Below are 19,001 nucleotides of genomic sequence, written 5' to 3'. Positions count from 1 at the left end.
CCTCTGGCCCCCTTGTGCTGCGTCAGGCCCCTCTGCATACTTCTCTCTCTGCCTACAGTACTCCCCCTTGCCCAGCGCTGGCGAGCCAGGCTTTGGTTCACCTGGCACATTTTTCTGTCGCCCTCTGTCCATGCACTATGGTACACGCAGTGACCTTTGCCACCTTTATATCTGTGGTTCTTTAATGTCCCTTTCCCCCACCAGAGGGAAACTTCATAAAAGCTGAGAGCATGTGTGTTTTCACCCCCATCGTAACCCTAGCATGAAGCTCAGTGTCTGGCACTTCGTAGACCGTGCATGGTTGTTGAATGAATGACTGAATGGATAGCCCGGTCCCATTAAATCCTGTAGAGAGTTAATTGTAGGAAAAAACCGTTCATTTAACTGTTCTCCTCATGCCTCTCTATGTATACACTTAAAATTGTTTTCATTATGAAAACTTACTTTTTACAAAGTAATAAGATTCTTAGATAGGACATAGGACGTGGCAAACCAGCAGACAACTTCCTTCATTGGTGGTTCTGGAGCCCCTAAAATTGACCCCTTGAACTTGACCTTCCAGCATAGCTTGCCACAAAATCTGCGTTGCCAAGGTCTGTCCTTCACCTCTCCCCTCGACGTCATGCTAGCCATTTTGATCGCTGCTTTGAAGAATCAAGTGCAACTTCTGCCAGAGATGATTCTGTGCTGAGCAAGGCTTGTGCTGCCAAGACAGACAAAACAATAAAGTTACAGCCAGTTGCTTTTCATGATAGGGGTGGCAAGAGTCAACACGTCTCTCTCCTGGCCTAGTTACTTTTCCTCCTTCTCATCCTTGTTTTAGTATCTCTGCCATCTTCCATAGATGAGAGGCTCAGGGCTCTAGTTGGGTAGAGAGACCAAAACAAACAGGGTGCTAACCAGTACCACCACTTCTTTCCTTGGCTGAGAGGTGCCTAAGTACTAAATTCAAAACATGAAAGGAAAGGCAATTATAAGTATAAGCGCTTCCTTTTTAAAATCACCTGCCTGACAGTCTCCCTTCCTCCCTGTGAAGCTTTAGCCAGCAGATAGAGCAGTCTCTAGAATGGGGTTGAAGGCAAAATGAAATATCAACGTACTTTTCATGCTGCAAGTACCCTACAGCGCAGGATAAGCATGGTGCACATTCCTGGACCATCAATTTTACTGTGCATGAGCAATTTTAAATGTTTTTATTCCCAAACAAATAATTGGAATAGAATCAAAATGAGCATTTCTTTTTTAGAAAAAAAAAAAGATGCCTTTTGAAGTTAATCACTAATTGCCATGAGATCCTGCACAAGGCACTGGCCTAGGAATAGAGGCAGTATTCTTTAAAGATGAATGGGATGTTTACAGAATCAGGAAATGTAGTCAATTGTACAAATCCCTCTTTCTCTTATTCTCTTCCTCCTCTCTCTTTTTTGCTTTTACTTCCTCACCATCATCCCCATTTAAGTATCAACTAAAGGATAAGGGGAATTAGAAATGGTTTGGTAGATTGTATAACTGGTCAAAACCCATTTCTTGGTTGGTGTTGAGTGTCTACATGTAATCCTGGTAACTTAGAATGGAAAGAGACATTCTCCCTATGGAGAGATGTCTGGAAAAAGAGGTTATCTAGCCTCCCTCTGAGCACTTTCAGGGACAAAAGCTTCCTTCTTGGTGACAAACCATTCCATTGTGAGTAGTCCTAATTACTAGGACTTTTTGTTAAGCTGAACTCTTCCCTTAACTCTTATCTTAGTTCTGTGTGTTGGGGAGAACAACTTTGTTCTATTTTCTGAGTAATACTCCCTATAAGTCATAAAATACAATATTTTCTTCAAGCCTTCTCTTTTTCCTGGCTCAAATTCCAATTACCCTTACCTATATGATACGCAGTCTAGACCAGTGCTCCGCAGTGTCACTTTCTGCAGTGATGAAAATGTTTTATATCTGTGCTGGTCACTGTGGTAGCTACTAGACATGTGGATATTGAACACTTGAAATGTGGTTAGTGTCCTGAAGAATTCCATTTGTATTTCATTTAAATGTAAGTAGTTACACATGGCCAGTGGCTATTGTCCTGAACAGTGCAGGTCTAGACTTTTAAAGTCCTCCCATACACACTTCATCTGGCATGAGAGTGTAAGATACGGTGCCCAAACACGATACGCTAAGCAAAGTAAGTTGGTCAGAGAAATACAGATACCATATGATTTCACTCTTATGTGGAATTTGAGAAACAAAACAGCTAAAGCATGGGGGAAGGGCAGGAAAAATAAAATAAAATAAAAACAGAGGGAGGCAAACCATACGAGACTCAAACTGAGGGTCCCTGGAGGGGAGGTGGGTGGGGGGATGGGGTACCTGGGTGATGCTCATTAAGGAGGGCATTCGGTGTTACAGGAACCTGATGAATCCCTGAATTCTGCCCCTGAAACTAATAATACACTGTATGTTAACTAAATTGAATTTAAATTAAAAAAACATGGTGAGAACATGCTAGTCACCAGAGCACTGGACATCAGTGAAGCTTAAAATCATGTTAGCCTTCAAGGCCCGTGTCGTGTTATTGGTGCTTACTGAGCTGTGGCCCGCCAAGCTCCCCAGATTTTACTGTCATTTTCATAAGTGCTTTCACATAAACCTTTTTAAAATTATTGACTAAAGATTCAAAACACTGCCTTATCCCAACTTTATTTCTCTGATTGCTTCTAGACCATCATTTTAGTACATTGAAATGTTTGAGATCGTGATTCGTCTCATAGATGAGCCATACGTATGGTTCTGTGACATTGGCACTTGATTATTCCTGCCTCTGCGCATGCTCATACAGGGGTCGACGGCACAAGGACCATACGCAGACCCACAGCAGCCACTAGCAACTTCCTTGTCTTTTTTAAAAATTTTAATTCCACTATAGTTAACATACAGTGTTATATTAGTTTCAGGTGTATAATTCAGTGATTCAGTTCCATATTATCCAGTGTGCATGAAGATTAAGTATACTCTTAATCCCCATCACCTATCCCCGTCCCCCAACCCCTCCAACTCCCACCCCCCTGCCCCTGCCCCAGTAACCATCAGTTCTCTAAAGTTAAGTGTCTGTTTCTTGGTTTGTCACTCTTTTTTCCCTTTGCTCATTTGTTTAGTTTCTTAAATGCCACATATGAGTGAAATTATATGGTATTTGTCTTTCTCTGACTTATTTTCCTTAGCATTATACTCTCTGGCTCCATCCATGTCATTGCAAATGACAAAATTTCATTCTATTTTATGGCTGAGTAATCTTCCACTCTGTGTGTGTGTGTGTGTGTGTGTGTGTGTGTACACACACACACACACACACACCATCTCTTCTTTATCCATTTGTCTGTCGAAGGACCCATGGGCTGCTTCCATAATTAGGCTGTTGTAAATAATGCTGCGATAAACATAGGGGTGCGTATATCCCTTTCAGTTAGTGTTTTCATATTCTTTGGGCAAATATCCAATAGTATGATTAATTACTGGATTGTAGGATAGTTCTATTTTTAACTTTTTGAGGAACCTCTGTGCCATTTTCCAGAGTGGCTGCATTCCCACCAACAGTGCACAAGGGTGGTTTTTTCTCCACATCCTCACCAACAGTCGTTGTTTCTTGTGTTTTTGATTTTAGTCATTCTGACAGGTGTGAGATGTTATCTTGTCGTGGTTTTGATTTGCATTCCCCTGATGATTAGTGATGTTGAGCTTCTTTTCATGTGTCTGATGGCCATCTGGATGTCTTCTTTTGAGAAATGTCTGTTCATGTCTTCTGCCCATTTTTTAATTGGATCATTTGGTTTTTTGGGTGTTGAGTTGTATAAGTTGTTAATATATTTTGTATACTAATCCTTTATTGGATATGTTGTTTGCAGATATCTCCTCCCATTTGGTAGGTTGTCTTTTAGTTGTGTTGTTTCTTTCCGTGCAGAAGCGTTTTATTTTTGATGGAGCTCTAATAATTTATTTTTGCTGTCGCTTTCCTTGCCTCAGGAGGCATATCTAGAAGATGATGCTATAGCCAGTGTCAGAGAAATTACTGCCTGTGTTCTCTTCTAGGATTTGTATGGTTTCAGGTCTCACATTTAGATCTTTAATCCATTTTGAATTTATTTTTGTGTATGGTGTAAGAAAGTGGTCCAGTTTCATTCTTTTGCATGTAGCTGTCCAGTTTTCCCAATATCATTTGCTGAAGAGATTGTCATTTTTCCACTGCTTATACTTACCTCCTTTGTTGAAGATTAATTGACCTTATAATAGTGGTTTATTTCTGGGCTCTTTTCTGTTCCAGTGATCTTTGTGTCTGTTTTTGAGCCAGTACCAAACTGTTTGGATGATTATAGCTTTGTAGTATATCTTGAACTCTGGGATTGTGATACTTCCAGTTTTGATTTCTCTTTTAAGATTGCTTTGGCTATTCAGGGTCTTTGTGGTTCCATATAAACTTTAGGATTGTAAGCTCTAGTTATGCAAAAACTGCTATTGATATGGATAATATTAAACCTTGTAGATTGCTTTCAGTAGTATAGATATTTTAACAATATTTGTTTTTCCAGTCCATGAGCACGAAATGTCTTTCCATTTCTTTGTGCTGTCTTCAGTTTCTTTTATTAGTGTTTTGTAGTTCTCAGAGAATAGTTCTTTGATCTCTGTGGTTAAGTTTATTCCTAGATATTTTATTATTTCTGATGCAATTGTAAAAAGATTTATTTTCTTAATTCTTTTTGCTGCTTCATTAGTAGTGTTTAGTAATGCATCATATGTCTGTACATTGATTTTGTATTATAGCAGCTTCCTTTAAATGTTCGTGTCTGTGGATAAAGATAAGGGATGTGAGCATACCTGCTTGTATGATCATCACCACATTATCTGTGTCTTATTCACAAGAACAATTTAAATACTTGGTTAAATCAAGAAATTTTTTATCTGTGATGTTGCTAGTCAGTTGGTCTGTGGACCATATCAGAAAATAAAGCATCAGTTTAACCTGATGTGTTCATACAGAATTAATCTTCTGTATGAGAACGATTTATTAATTTGAGGCTCAGAATAATGATGCCATGTTTTCTGGTTTGTACAATCATCTAAAATGAAAATCCCTTATATAGGCTAATTTTTAATTAAAATACACAAATCTAAGTTGGGTGACTTTTTTTCAGTAAAAAAAAATTACAGTAGCTCTTTTGCGGAAAGGTTTTGTGGTTTATGTTGGTTTTTAGAGAAAAGCCATTTTTATTCATTGATTGGCTTTCTATTGAAAACTTCGGATTAAGGATGGTGGACTGAATATAATGTATTCATCTCATTCTGTTCTTTCTTAAAACTCCCTTAAAATGGAAGCAAGAGCTAAAAAAAAATGCACACAGACAGAAACAAAGTTGAAATAGGAAAGAAGATAGTCCAAATAAGAGATGTCGTAAAAATTTCGCAAGCAAACAAACAAATTGTAACCGACTTAAAAGAGAGAAAATGGAGTGGATCCCAAAAGCAGCAGATTTTTTTTTTTTCCCTGCAGTTCCATTCTGAGTTCAGAAATTCAGAGCCTATAAGGGCAGGCTTTTTTTGTGGTGGGGGTGGGGGAGTCCAATCTCTTTATTGTCCAGGTACCCTCCCTGGGACCCTCCCCACTACAAACCTATTGAAAAACTCCAAGCCTGGGAGTGTTCTGGGAGGGGAGGTAGAGTGTGGGGAAGCCTGTGTGCTCTGCCCTCTGGCCAGGGCAGTACCAACAGGGAGGGTGCGTGGGGACGGGAGGCGGATCACTCCACCTGCAGAGGTTGTGGCACTGGTGGGATGTGTGGGGGAGGAGGTGCCTGCTGGTGCCAGCTCTCCTGGGACCTGCCGGTGCAGAGGAGGACTCCAAATGGGGGATAGGTTAAAACTCTTTTATAAGAAGCGATGAGACCTCCTGGTTTCTCCTCCATATTCATCTTCTAAAACTCGAAGCCTAGTGCCTGACATAGGCAGAAGACTAGAAGTTACCCTCTTCAGAGCTGAAGTAGTAAGTGTCTAGAATTTGAAACATAAGCCCAGCTGGGCAAGGAAGGGGTGGGGCTTGAGGGTAGCATATTCTGCAATCAGGGAAATTAAATCTCATATGAACACTAAGGATGACACTCCCTTGTTCCAGCTGCTTTGCTTGTTAGCCCTCCCGGATATCAGCGATCATGCTGAGACCCACCAGGCTAGAGATTGGAAGATTGGAGCAATAAGACATATGGAGATCCCATCACATGGTGGGACTCACCAGTCAACAAATCTATTCCCCACACAGCCCTCAGTAAGCTTGTGACTGTTTTTTATTAAACATGAATAGTTATCCCAGTGGTCACTAGACTTTTGTAGAAGTTTCTAGTAAGATCACTGTCTGCTGGGTGCTTGGATGGCTCAGTCGGTTAAGTATCCATCTCTTGGTTTCAGCTCAGCTCATGATCTCAGAGTGGTGAAATCAGGCTCCACATTGGGCTCCACACTGGGTGTGAAGCCTGCTTAAGATTCTCTCCATTTACCCCTCCTGCCCTTCTCTCCCCATCTCAATGAATGAATGAATGTCTGAAATGAATGGGAAAAGAGAACCAGCGATAGTGGAAGAAAAAGGGAACCTCAGAACAACCTAGTATGTGCAGAAAACAAAGAGATGTGATATCCACAAAACAAATGAAGAATGGTAAATAATAATAAGGGATATTGAGAAAATAAGGATGAACTCTTAAAAATATAACAGACGCTTTAAAAGGTAATAAAAGTGTTGGAAGAAAGTTGAAAATTTGCTCTAAAAGAAGAACCAAAAGACAAAGGGATGGAAAATGGGGGAGGAAATAATGAGAAAATAGGAATTTCAGGCTGAAGTCTAACACTTATCTAATTGGAATTCCACAGAGACATCTGAGGGAGTAGAAGGGAGGAAATCATCAGAGATACAAAAAAATATCCCAGAACTGATAAACAGGTTTCTAGGTTGAAAGGCCCTACTGAGTGCCAGCAATTGAAAGACCTACTCTGTAGACATCCCTGGGCAGTTTCTGAATACCAGGAGTAAAGAGAAGCTCTGAGAGGAGGAAAAAGATAAAACACAAAACAGGGCCACCTGTAAGGGTTGACAGTGATTCTTCTCCTTGTGTGCTGCCAGCAGCGTCAGCATCACCTGGGAACTTGGTAGAAATGCAGGTTCTCAGGTTCCACCTAACCTGCTGGAAGAGAAGCCCTGCCCCCCGGTTCTGATGCCTGCCCAAGTTTGAGAAACACAAGGATCGAGAATCAGAATAGCCTCTGGCTCCCCAGTGAGTACCTCCATCAGTGCTGTGGGTTAGAGTAAAACAATGTCTTCAAAATCCCAAAGGGAGAATGACTGCTAGACTCTGCCTACACTCAAACCATCAGTCTTATAAAGGCGTTTCCAAACCTGTGGGCTGAGGGAAGCACCTCTGTGTGTGGGAAGCTAGTGGAGCATATGCCCCAGGAAAATGAGGGAGTAAACCAAGGATGAAGGCGGGCAGTCAGGCAGTGGGACTCCCAACGGAGCTGAAATCCCCCCAGAGTGAGGCCAGGTTCTGCAGGAGGCTTCATTTTCTATGTAACGATGGCATGAAGCCTTTTTTTTTAAAGCAAATCTGGCAGGGCTTGTCCTCCAAATCCAGAATCACAGCTCCTAGACATACATGAGATCATCCCATTCAATGCCTTCCTGCTTGACAGGTGAGAAAATCAAGGTCCACAGAGTCAAGTAAATCAAAACACAACCAAGAAGAGAACCAAAATCCCCTTGGTAGGGAACTATGATTCGAATTGCTTCATTAACAAGATCCTACTTTTATAAATTTTTTTTTATTTTATTTATTTTATGATAGGCACACAGTGAGAGAGAGAGAGAAGCAGAGACATAGGCAGAGGGAGAAGCGGGCTCCATGCACCGGGAGCCCGACGTGGGACTCGATTCCGGGTCTCCAGGATCACGCCCTGGGCCAAAGGCAGGCGCCAAACCACTGCGCCACCCAGGGATCCCAACAAGATCCTACTTTTAACAGATTGGTTAATGTATGGGAGGCAGTTTTACTTTTTTGGGTCCAGTAGCTGTGATGGTCATACCATTTTCTGATGTACATATGCATCTCGAACCACACTTCAAATAAATCCTTACCAGCCAATCTAAAGCTTGATCTAGAATTTCTGGATGAAGCACTGGTCATTTATGGCCTCAAACCCAATCATTGAATCCTGAGTTTCGGGAAACCGAAGATGAATTAGTCTTTCTACTCACAAGTAACCCACAAGGAAGGGGGGAAACACAAACTCACAGCTGAACTGTAACAATGGTCTGGCATATGAAAATCTGTATAGAAAGCCTCTGCCCCACAAAAAAAAAAAAAAAAAAAAAAAGAAAGCCTCTGCCCCAAAAGAGAGGAGAGGCAGGGAAAAAATTTAAAGTCTACTAAATGAGAGTTCATTTGTATTGTACATAATTAAATCATTTCAGATTAAAATAATTGTTCAGTAAGTATCTTTGGCATCTTAAGTTTTAAGGGGTTCACCCTTAAATTTCTGTTTACAGAAAGAACTAACCTTGAATTGACACACTTGGTGATCCAAAAGGGTTGTTTTCTAATGTGATGTAATGGATTTTTGACCCTTATTTGTTTTTACGTTTTTAACATGTATTATAATTAGCACATATATAGGGCCCTGATTGTCGTAGAACCTTTTTATTAAAATATTACGACCATCTTCATTCATGTTCTTGATCCAAAAGACAATTCTATTTTATGGTGACATGGCTTTTTTTTTTATCTGAAAGAATGCGCTTTTTGCTCCTTACAGTGGCCCATTTGCTGCTTAGTATCATTAGTTCTTAATCAAGACTCTTTCTCCCTGCACAAGTTTCCTAGCTGGCGTTATTCTTTGATGCCACGGTACCACTGGACCAGTCTGAGCATGTGTTCTTTTAATGAAACTTCTTAATTATCTTTTTAGAAAAAAGATGAGCAGAGACAGTTTATTTTTATCTGCATGGGAGAGGTTCTTTGCTTGCCAAGTCTCTCTGTTAAAAGAAGCCTAATATTATGGGGTGTTGGTTATTCCGGCCAAGGGAGTCTTCAAGGAAGCATTTTGTTGGGGGAAGAAAGCTCTTGCTGGAAATGCAAGTGACCTTTAACTTATTTGCAAAATGTAGTGTTTTCTTTAACAACTTGTAATTCTTTTATACATGGGTGCTAACGTGGTTGCTTGCAAGTTTGAAGGTAGAAATCAAGTTAAAGGTAGAAATCAGTATTTCCTTGGGGCTAGGCCGACTGTCCCAAGTCAGTACAGTTACTGTGCTTTATCTGTGGTTGTAGAGGATGACCACAGAGTCAGCCGATGTGAGCTAACTGAACCAGACTCGAGGGCTGTGGTTGGAGTGATGCATTCTAAGAAGAGAGGGTGTTGCAACACATAAAAAAAATGGTTTCAACATAAACTTCGCTGCACACCCCTCCTCTAAAAGGTAAATGCCACAGGCATGCAACCTTCTCTTAAATAGCCCAGATTGCACGTCTCTCTTTACACATCACAGTGGTGAAGCCTTAAGCTGCCTGTTACCTTGTGAAATAGGTAGGAGACAGTTGAACCTATGGACAGATATTTCTTATTCATCAGGAAGCTACAGTTTAATTGGCTCAGGAATTCCAGAGTGAAAAAACCTGATATTCTGGTTCCTCACAAAGAATATTTCACTCTCCTTTCAAGGCTCTGGAAATAAACTGACACCATTCATATCCACTTAAGAGTCCATGAAATTCTTCTGTGACTCTTACGCATTGTGGAGATCGCAGTGAGTCAGACGTAAAACCAGTCTTCATCTTACCCAGCGCTCGTGTCACTAACCTCATGACTTACATTTTACTGTTATAACTTAGTCTGAGCTTACAGTCGGTGCAGGCGTTCAGAATATCCGAACAAATGAACACGGTCTTGTGTATGAGAACAACACGTTTGTCCATTTTCCCAGTCATTACATTAAAATGGTCAGTAGCATCTCACACCTGAGCCAGCTGGGATCCTTGTGTGCACCCCACGCTTTAGAGGCCTTCCTGGCAGCAACACACTCATAAGTGGTATCGGAGAGTAGATGGGGACTCTCGCAGTGCTGAACTGGGTTCTGGTGTCCAGAGGCTGTAGACCTGGAAGCCTGAACCTCTGTGTCAGGGGATGAGAAGAGCACAGCCTGTGCTCTAGGAAACCAGGTGAAGAGTTGGGGCCTTACCCCGCAAGTGGATGGCTAGGCAAAAAGTCATCGTTACCCTGACACACTGTCATCGGTCCTCTGTACCTCCTCATGGCACCTGGGCACGCGTGTCCCCCCCCCCCCCCCCGCCACCCGTGTTCCTTCCCACTCCTGCCAGAGCAAGCTTTCTCAAATGCGTGTCTGATATCATCACCCCATATTGGAAATCCTTTGCCCTCCTCCTGCAGCTGATCTTGAGATAAAGTCCCAATGCCTGCATGGTTTACCGGGCTCCACTTGACCTCCCCTCCTCCCCTCCCGGCTACCTCACTCTTGGACTTCATCTCTCCCTATTCTTGACTCATGAACCCTCGACTCCAGCCATCAAGGCCTGTTTTCATTTCCTCAAAGGGAAGCCTTGCCTTACTCGCACTCGCTCCGTCTCCTTGCCGTGGGAAGTTTTGCTGACCCCTCCCACCACTTTTTGGGAAGCTGTTCTTCCTTCTTCCACTGCCCTCTTGCCACAGCGGATATCAGGTGACCCTTTCCGCCTGCCTGCCTCTTGGCCCCACTAGAATGTAAGCTCCGTGAGGTCAGGGACCATATGCAGGTTGTTCCTCGTTAGATCTTCAGCACTCTCTGAGCAAATACCACCCTGAGAAAATAGTAAGCTGCGTTTGCCTCTGCATTTTAAAGGTATTTGGGAAAGTGGGTTGAAAGGGGAAGTTAGCAACAAAGTGAAACCATTATGGTTGGGTCCAAGAAGCCCAGGCTGGACTACCTGGGACTCCTGTTTTTCCTGTGGCCTCTTGGAAGCCTGAGGGACCATCTGTGCTCTGACAGACCAAGCCCCCCGGCCTGTGTATGTCCACAAGGGATTAATTATACTTGACCTCGGCAGTGGTTTGACCATGGAACACCTTGTACTGTCAACAAACGCAGATGACCAGCATGTTCACGGTCTTTTTGAGATGGATTTGCACAAGGTTGAAATGCCTTCCGATACTCACAGTGCTTACACATTGTGACTTTTGAACAATGGAGAGATGATATTTCTGCATTAAGTCATGGAAAAAGGTATTCATGCAGTTTGTTTTGTTAAAGCATTGCACATCCTGCCAAAAATAAATATTAATCAACCACAGCACTTTCAGTGTGTTCATCAATTTTGGCATTTGTCCACATGTGGAGAAAAATTAAGCTGGGGTTGAATTGAATCTTTGTCTTTTGGAAGTGGCTATTTGTGACCAGCTCTTTTAGAATCGTGTTTATTTTGAAGGTTTTAGGTGATTAAAAGGATTTTTCAATCTAGTTTTTAGTGGAGTTGTCTCCTGTTTTTAAAAACTCTTGCCTGATATAAAGCAAGTTTGTTTTGTTCAATCCGGTACATATCAGGTGGTTATTTGTCAGTTAGTCTGAGCGCTCATATGAAACTGGTATTTGGATTTAATTCAGTTCCATTAGAACAGAGTTAAAATTCTGTGATACAGGGCCTATTATCCTGGCAGTTGTAAGGGATTTTTGTGCAAGGAAGCAGGGCTGACAAAGAGGGCACTGTACACGCTCCGTCTGTAACTGAGCACTTTCACACTGCAATTTAGGAAGTGTGCAGTTCAGGAAATTGCTGGCTTTGGCTGGAGCATACTTTAACTGCAAGGAAAATTTTATTCGTCACTCAAGTAATTGGCAGTTTTAATACCTTGTTCATAATTACTTAATAAACAAACGAACGTATAAACCAAAGATTGTATGGCCTGTTATCTAAACCCGTAGCCTTATTTGACCAATGTGATAGACACCTGTGGGTCTCCTTCTCCTTCCCACAAAAAACCAGTTTGTTCCATTTATTGAAAAAATCTATAGCTGAGCATTTTCTTTGTGTTGTTAAATGTTACGTGTGGCTGTACTAGCCTCAGACAGCCTGGGGGCCAAAGCCAGATGCAGAGTTTGGTGGGAGGTAGTGACTGGGGACCGGGGAGGGTGATGGAGGGGGGGCGCATTTCAGGGTTCCTCTGCTGTTTGTGGGAGGACATCCTGGTAATGCAAACATTTGGGTTATGTGTTTAAGAGCACATTGCTGTCCCCTAAAGTGTGGTTTTGTTTAACCCACACACCCTGACCCTAAGGCCCTGTGGCTTGTCTCTTGGACTAACTCCATCTCCGGGATCTAGAGATTGACTAATTGTCTCGCTTGCATTACCCTGTACCTCACAACTAGATCAAGGAGTTTATACACTGGCAAATCCAGATGTGGGAAATGGTCAAAATCAGAGGTCATGGCTGACTTGACTCTAAACAAAGTCTGTAAGACTTTATGGGAGACTGAGGGCCTTGATATTTGTTACTTGTACATAGGAGTGTAAAACCTTTTTTTTTTTTTTAAACCTTACTATTATCACAGATAAGTTCAGCTCCTAAGATAGACATCACCTATGCCCGTTACCTTGTATACGATTGCTTCAGAATGTAGAGATTCCCTACAGTCCTTAAAAGTAAGATATGGAGAATTCTAACAATATTTTGAGAAGTTTTGTTTGTTGTTTAAATAGAAAAGGTCCAACCTGTTTTCTGCCCTTATTATTTTGCTGGGGAATCAGCACCTGACCTTGGCACATATTCAGGAAGTTGGTCTTCTGCTCTGGTGGATGGCAAACACGTATAGACCCCTGCATTGTCTTCCTGGGGTGCAAGCAAGACTGGGGAGACCCTGTTTCCAAGGCATCCTTAGTGCTGGCATAGGGATGGCTCCATGAGCCAGTGTTGATCCCACATTCATATGAAACCAGAAGTTCAGCATTTTTGAAAGGGTGGGAAGTAGTGGCCCTTTCTGCGGGCGCATCTCCACATAAGAACTTAATTGACAAAATGTATTTGATGCTGTATTCTGTGAAATAAGCCTTCGGCCACTGCTTTGGGACCCGTGTGGCCTCATTAGGTTAAAAGCTCTAGTTATCCTAATTTTACAATTATCTATAATACATATACTAGAGAAACGTTATTCTGATTAAGTGGTGTAATCTATGAACAATGCTTAGCCTCGGCTTGGCATTTGAGATGTTCTCAGCATCATTGGGCTTCGTATACGGTCCAGGACAGAGGGGTAAAGACCTATCCCCCTACATAGAGGAGCTCCTAGTATGGCAGAGAAAACCAGCAGGGTGAGAGTGCCATGTAGGAACTCAGCATAGGATTTTGTGAAAATATGGATGAGGTGCTCTTACGTAACTCAGGGACCTTCTGAGACGGTGAGAGGCGAGGCCTGTGTGTTATGATAATGCAAAAGAGCTTAATAACCTCAAAGCGCTATAGAAATAAGTCATCGGTAGAAAGATACACATATGAGATCTATTTCCCAAGTTTTCTCATTAAATGAGGCTTAACTGTAGACTGTAGAGAAACAGCAGCATGTGACATATCACGTATAGAGTTCTCCCTAGAGCCTTCGGATTGTGTCATTGTTCCGTCGGTTATAAGGAGACCTTCTTTGTAAGAGGACTCTGTTTCCGTCCTGGGCTTCCTACCTGGACATGTTGTTTTCCCCTGCCAAATGATGGTTTAAGAAGTCCAAGCAACTTGATCTAATATGACAAATAAGATGGCTTGCACATCAACTTGAGACCTGTTTTCTAGCAAGATTGTCATTTAATGCTGAATTTCCCCATTGAAAGCTGTTGTATTGATGACCTTTTAAGAGGTGTGACTTGGCCTCTTTTTTTTTGTTTCTCATTTGTGGTCTAGTATAGGGCTCACCAGTGGAACTTTCAGTGATGAAATGTTCTGTATGTGCACTGACCCATAGGACAGCCACCAAGCACATGTGGGTATTGAGGACCTGAAATGTGGCCACTGTGATTAAGGAATGAAATTTGAACATTTAATTTTAATTTAAAATGCTACGTGTGGCTACCATATTGGTCATCACGGTCTGGTGTTTAAGACTGTTAATGTTCAACTTTATTAATGTAATTAACTAGAGATTATTTAGACTGGTGTGATTTTATGTGATATTTTTATAATACTCAAAGCCCTGGAGCGTATCTACTGGTTTAGAAGACTGTGGCAATACACTGAAACTTGCTCTTTCTTAAAGAAAAAGAGAGCTTTTTTCTGTAAAAAAAAAAAATCTGCTAAGTATTTTAAGTTCATTGTAGTATGGGTAGTCTCTCCAGAAGAATTAGAAATAGATTAGGAATCAGGAAAAAGAATAGGGCACTCACACACCGGTGCCTGGAATGCCAACTCAGTGCTAGTCATTTTACATACCATTTAGTAAAAATGATAAGGAAGGACTGGTAACATAATAACATAAAGAAAAATCAGACGTTTTAAGCGCATAGCACTTGGATAATCACAGCTGTTAAATACACCCGAAGTTATACAGGAATGTTTTTCATGCGTTCTAATATCATAATTTACTGCTTAAGATGAAACTAAAGTGACATAAGAATTGCTGTTTAACTTTTAAAAGTAGAATTCAGAGCAAACAGTTTTCCATATTTCTGAAGAACAAATTAGGAATGGAAAATATTTATCTTTCAGATTGTTGTACTATTAACCCTGTCATCTGTGCTATCTTTAAATTCCAGAGCTGGAAACAGGATTGTTGAGATATTACCTGAGCATCTGAAACAATTTCAGTCACTCGAAACTTTGGACCTGAGCAGCAATAATATTTCAGAGCTTAAAACTCCCCTTCCACCCCTACAACTCAAATATCTGTAAGTCAAGTCTTCTTTAACAGAAATATTCACCTATAATGAAAATAGCAAGTCATAATGAAAAATCAACTTTAAGATATAACAAACTCTGCTTTTTTTTTTTTTTAACCTGTTGGTGGTGAATCAGCAGTGTAACTTTCTTATTGGCGTGTAATTTACTGTAAACCCAAATAATCAGTCCTTATTGTTGTACCTTTGGATTACAAAATTAGATATCCTTTTTTAGAAAAAGTATATGGAGTGAAAAATGCTTCTTTAAAAATTTAAATCATTGCTCGTTCCATTAATAAATGAGTTTTTTCAAAGTTGGATAAGCATCTCTAACAAGTTTTTATACCCTTCAAATATTCCAGTCCCTCTTAGCAGTATGTGTGGATCATAGTCAGCCTTGGCCCGCAGGGACCTAAAGATTCCATTTTTAAGTGTCCACTGATACAAACAATGCTTAGGTTCTCTGGAGATGATAGCGGAGACAATGTATGTGCCTTAACTTTCCAACAAGCCAGAAGGAGAGGCTCATCTTCAAACTTTTAACAGGTATATCAACAGCAACCGAGTCACTTCAATGGAACCCGGGTATTTTGACAATCTGGCCAACACACTCCTGGTGTTGAAGCTGAACCGGAACCGGATCTCCGCTATCCCACCCAAGATGTTTAAACTGCCCCAGCTGCAACATCTGTAAGTAAAATGTTCTCTTAGGTGGTGTTTCCTCACCTCCTCTAAACCTATGGTGTCTGTTGCCTAAAACCCACAGTGTGACCAGAGGAGTTTAGAGGCAAGGAGGTGGCTGGCATCCCGCTGGGAACTGGAATGGTTAGAGTTTCTGAATTGGACGGAGCCTTCACAGTCACCTAGTGCAAACTCCTGCCTGACGGGGCAGGTTCAGGTCTTACCGAAGGAATGAACAGTGTCATCATCGAACAACCTCCATACAAAGGCATCATTGTGGCACTGGCCAAATATGGGGACTCCCAACAGCTGTGGTTTATGAAAATAATACCAACAACTCCAGGAGGCTCTGATAGCTTAAGTGGCTGCAGAGAGCTGTCTCGTTAATAGTGGTGGAATGATCTGTGAACAGGCTCCTACAATTCGGTGGTTTTCAACCTCGGCTGCACATTATAGACACTGGGGAGCTTTTAAAAATCCCAATGTCCAGGCCACACCCCAGACCAATTATATTAGAACCTCTGGGGGTAAGATCCAGGCTATGGTAATTTTTAACACCACCCCCCCCCGTGACTCCAGTGTGCAACCAAGGTTGAAAATGACTGCCTTAAAGAGAAAGCATTAAACATAAAAAAGAATCGTCAGAGAGGGTAACCAACTTTTGTAAGCAGGGTAAGCTTGACAGCCCTGCCCCTGAACAGACCTCATGTTTTAACATAATATTTAATATTCTCACTCTGGACAATTTAAAAACAAATATACTGAGTAGATAAATGTTTTAGACATTAAAGTGTAGTCTGATTTCAATATTTCATTATTCCAAAAACACGTCACACCTCTCAGAAGGAAATTTACTCCCTGCTAATAAATCAAAATTCTCCTCAATAAAAATGTTTAGAAACTGAAAACATTCTATGTAATTTAACACCGGCTGGTTTCACTATATTGTAGTAATGTCACATTTTATTACTACCTCCAGAATTTGTCATTTAAGCTGGTTTAACTGTTCTGTCCAATGCAGTGAACTGAACCGAAACAAGATTAAAAACGTAGATGGGCTCACATTCCAAGGGCTTGGTGCTCTGAAGTCTCTGAAAATGCAAAGAAATGGAGTAACAAAACTTATGGATGGCGCTTTTTGGGGGCTGAGCAAGATGGAAGTCTTGTAAGTGTAGCTTACCACAACTCCTGCTTCGGTGATGCGATCATGGCGTGCTCGGTGAGCATGCAGCAGCTTTATTTGAAATCCTACGTCAAAATCTCATCATTTACAACCTCACAGTGGTGAACATGCAGCAGCTTTATTTGAAATCCTACGTGAAAATATCATAATTTACAATCTTATAATGTAATACTCAGTTTTGTCTCCAGTAACATGCCTGAGACTCTACAGCCACATGGTAATTTTGCTGATGTCTTTATATAACAAAAGCCAAACATCTTGTAACAATAGGAGTATGTACTAGCTTGTAATCATATGTCTCCTTTGAAGAGACTAGATAATGAACTTTCGATCCTGCTCTTGAATCTTATTGTCAATGTAGGCAGCTGGACCATAACAACCTAACAGAGATCACCAAAGGCTGGCTTTACGGCTTGCTGATGCTGCAGGAGCTTCATCTTAGCCAAAACGCCATCAACAGGATCAGCCCTGATGCCTGGGAGTTTTGCCAGAAACTCAGCGAGCTGTGAGTTGCCTTTCATTCTCCTCAGGTTCGAGAGCAGGGATCATGCCAGCGCATGAGCTGCTTACCACTGATCTGTGAAATGCTCATAACAAAGTTTCCAAGGTGACAGCTTTTTTCACATGCAACCCGGTCCTATTTTTGTTGGGATAAGTTGAAGCCGGCTCTGCCGTTTGAGTTCTAGGCCACATGGGCTAGATCCGTGGTGGTTATTTTCAAATAAAGAGAATTTTTTTTAATTGCCAGGATTAGCAATAATGTTTACCCGAGCATTATTAAGAAGGCAGAGTGTTAAAGTAAGGATTATCGTGGTTACGTATGTTATCTGTTGTTTGGAAACACATCATTGTGTTGAATTGGAAAATAAAAGCTGTTATTTGGTTTTTGTTCTTTTTGGGTTTTTTTGTTTGTTTTTTTGTTTTGTTTTTTTGTTTGTTTTTGTTTTTGTTTTAAACAGGGACCTAACTTTCAATCACTTATCGAGGCTGGATGATTCAAGCTTCCTGGGCCTAAGCTTACTAAATACCCTGCACATTGGGAATAACAAAGTTAGCTACATTGCTGATTGTGCCTTCCGGGGGCTTTCCAGTTTAAAGACTCTGTAAGTTACACATTTTGCTCTCCGTACACGAACCTAATTGGTTCCTAAATGTACCCACTTTTCTCCAAGCAGATTTCCTTTGTTGTGAAGGAAATGTGTACAGCCTCAGAAGTAGTATCTTAATCTTTCCCAGATCAGTTTGATTAAAATCAGTCCATTTTATCCATATGTGTTTCTTAGGGGGATTAAAAAGGAGACAATGATCAGATTGGTTTGGTGATTACACTTAGCCTTCTCGGGATCTCCAGGAAGTTGGCAACTGCTCGAAAGGGAAGCGATTTTAAATCCACTGATTTTTTTCTTTATAAAAATGCAGATTAGAAATTACCCGGAGCAAAAAGATAGATACCAAGGGCAGGGAAGGAAGATGCCTGTTAGTCAGACCAGGTATATCCAGACTTGATCTCTGTCCCAAGAGAAAGAAGAGAGAGTTGGATGAATTGACCCTTGAAAAATCTCTGAAATGTTAGTTTTAACATTGTGCAATGGGCTTTTGGTTTTTACCTGTCAGAAACTTTTGCTCTGTTCACTATTTGAAGCATTACATAATTGAAAGACATGCTGTGTGCTTCGTCCAACTCCGACTGGTGTGGTTGGAGTAGGCGTGTTAGAGTTTTGTTTTTTTCCTAAGATTTGACTTATTTATTCACGAGAGACACACAGAGAGAGAGAGAGAGAGGCAGAGACACAGGAAGAGGGAGAAGCAGGCTCCCTGCAGGGAGCCCGACATGGGACTCGATCCCAGGACCCCAGGATCACGCCCTGGGCCAAAGGCAGGCAACAAACCACTGAGCCACCCAGGCATCCCTGGGTGTTAGAGTTTAGTGTATTTTTCAGACTGTTCATGCCTTTCAAAATTTAGTCCTGTTGATAGAGGAATTAATAGAACACAATCAACTGTCCTGATTTTGGGCAAAAACTTAAAGTGTTGTTGAGGGAGGAGGCCAGGCTGTAAGGGATACATGGGGGAGGGAAAGAATTTTCTATTGTTTTGAAAGGGGTGGAGATGATGTGGGGGATTATGAGGAATTTTTTTTTTTTTTATTATGAGGAATTTATTACGAATTACATGCCACCTGGGTGGTGATCTTATTAGCTTTCTGAGCATATCTCTAAAG

General features: G+C 41.3%; 1 protein-coding gene across 3 annotated transcripts in view; it reads left to right on the top strand.

Moving 5' to 3' along the window:
* LRIG3 (leucine rich repeats and immunoglobulin like domains 3) overlaps nt 1–19,001 on the top strand; it is a 47,858-nt gene that overhangs the window by 14,078 nt on the left and 14,779 nt on the right. For all 3 annotated transcript variants that reach the window (XM_072742742.1, XM_072742741.1, XM_072742740.1), the window contains exons 4-8: nt 14,794–14,925; nt 15,463–15,606; nt 16,619–16,762; nt 17,142–17,285; nt 17,740–17,883. In XM_072742742.1, the coding sequence (XP_072598843.1) occupies nt 14,794–14,925; nt 15,463–15,606; nt 16,619–16,762; nt 17,142–17,285; nt 17,740–17,883 (708 nt within the window). The remainder of the gene's footprint in view (nt 1–14,793; nt 14,926–15,462; nt 15,607–16,618; nt 16,763–17,141; nt 17,286–17,739; nt 17,884–19,001) is intronic.

This window comes from Vulpes vulpes, chromosome 16, assembly GCF_048418805.1.
Source record: "Vulpes vulpes isolate BD-2025 chromosome 16, VulVul3, whole genome shotgun sequence".
Taxonomy (NCBI): Eukaryota; Metazoa; Chordata; class Mammalia; order Carnivora; family Canidae; genus Vulpes; species Vulpes vulpes.
The sequence above is the reverse complement of the archived record's forward strand: the minus strand, read 5'-3'. Positions and strand labels throughout refer to the sequence as shown.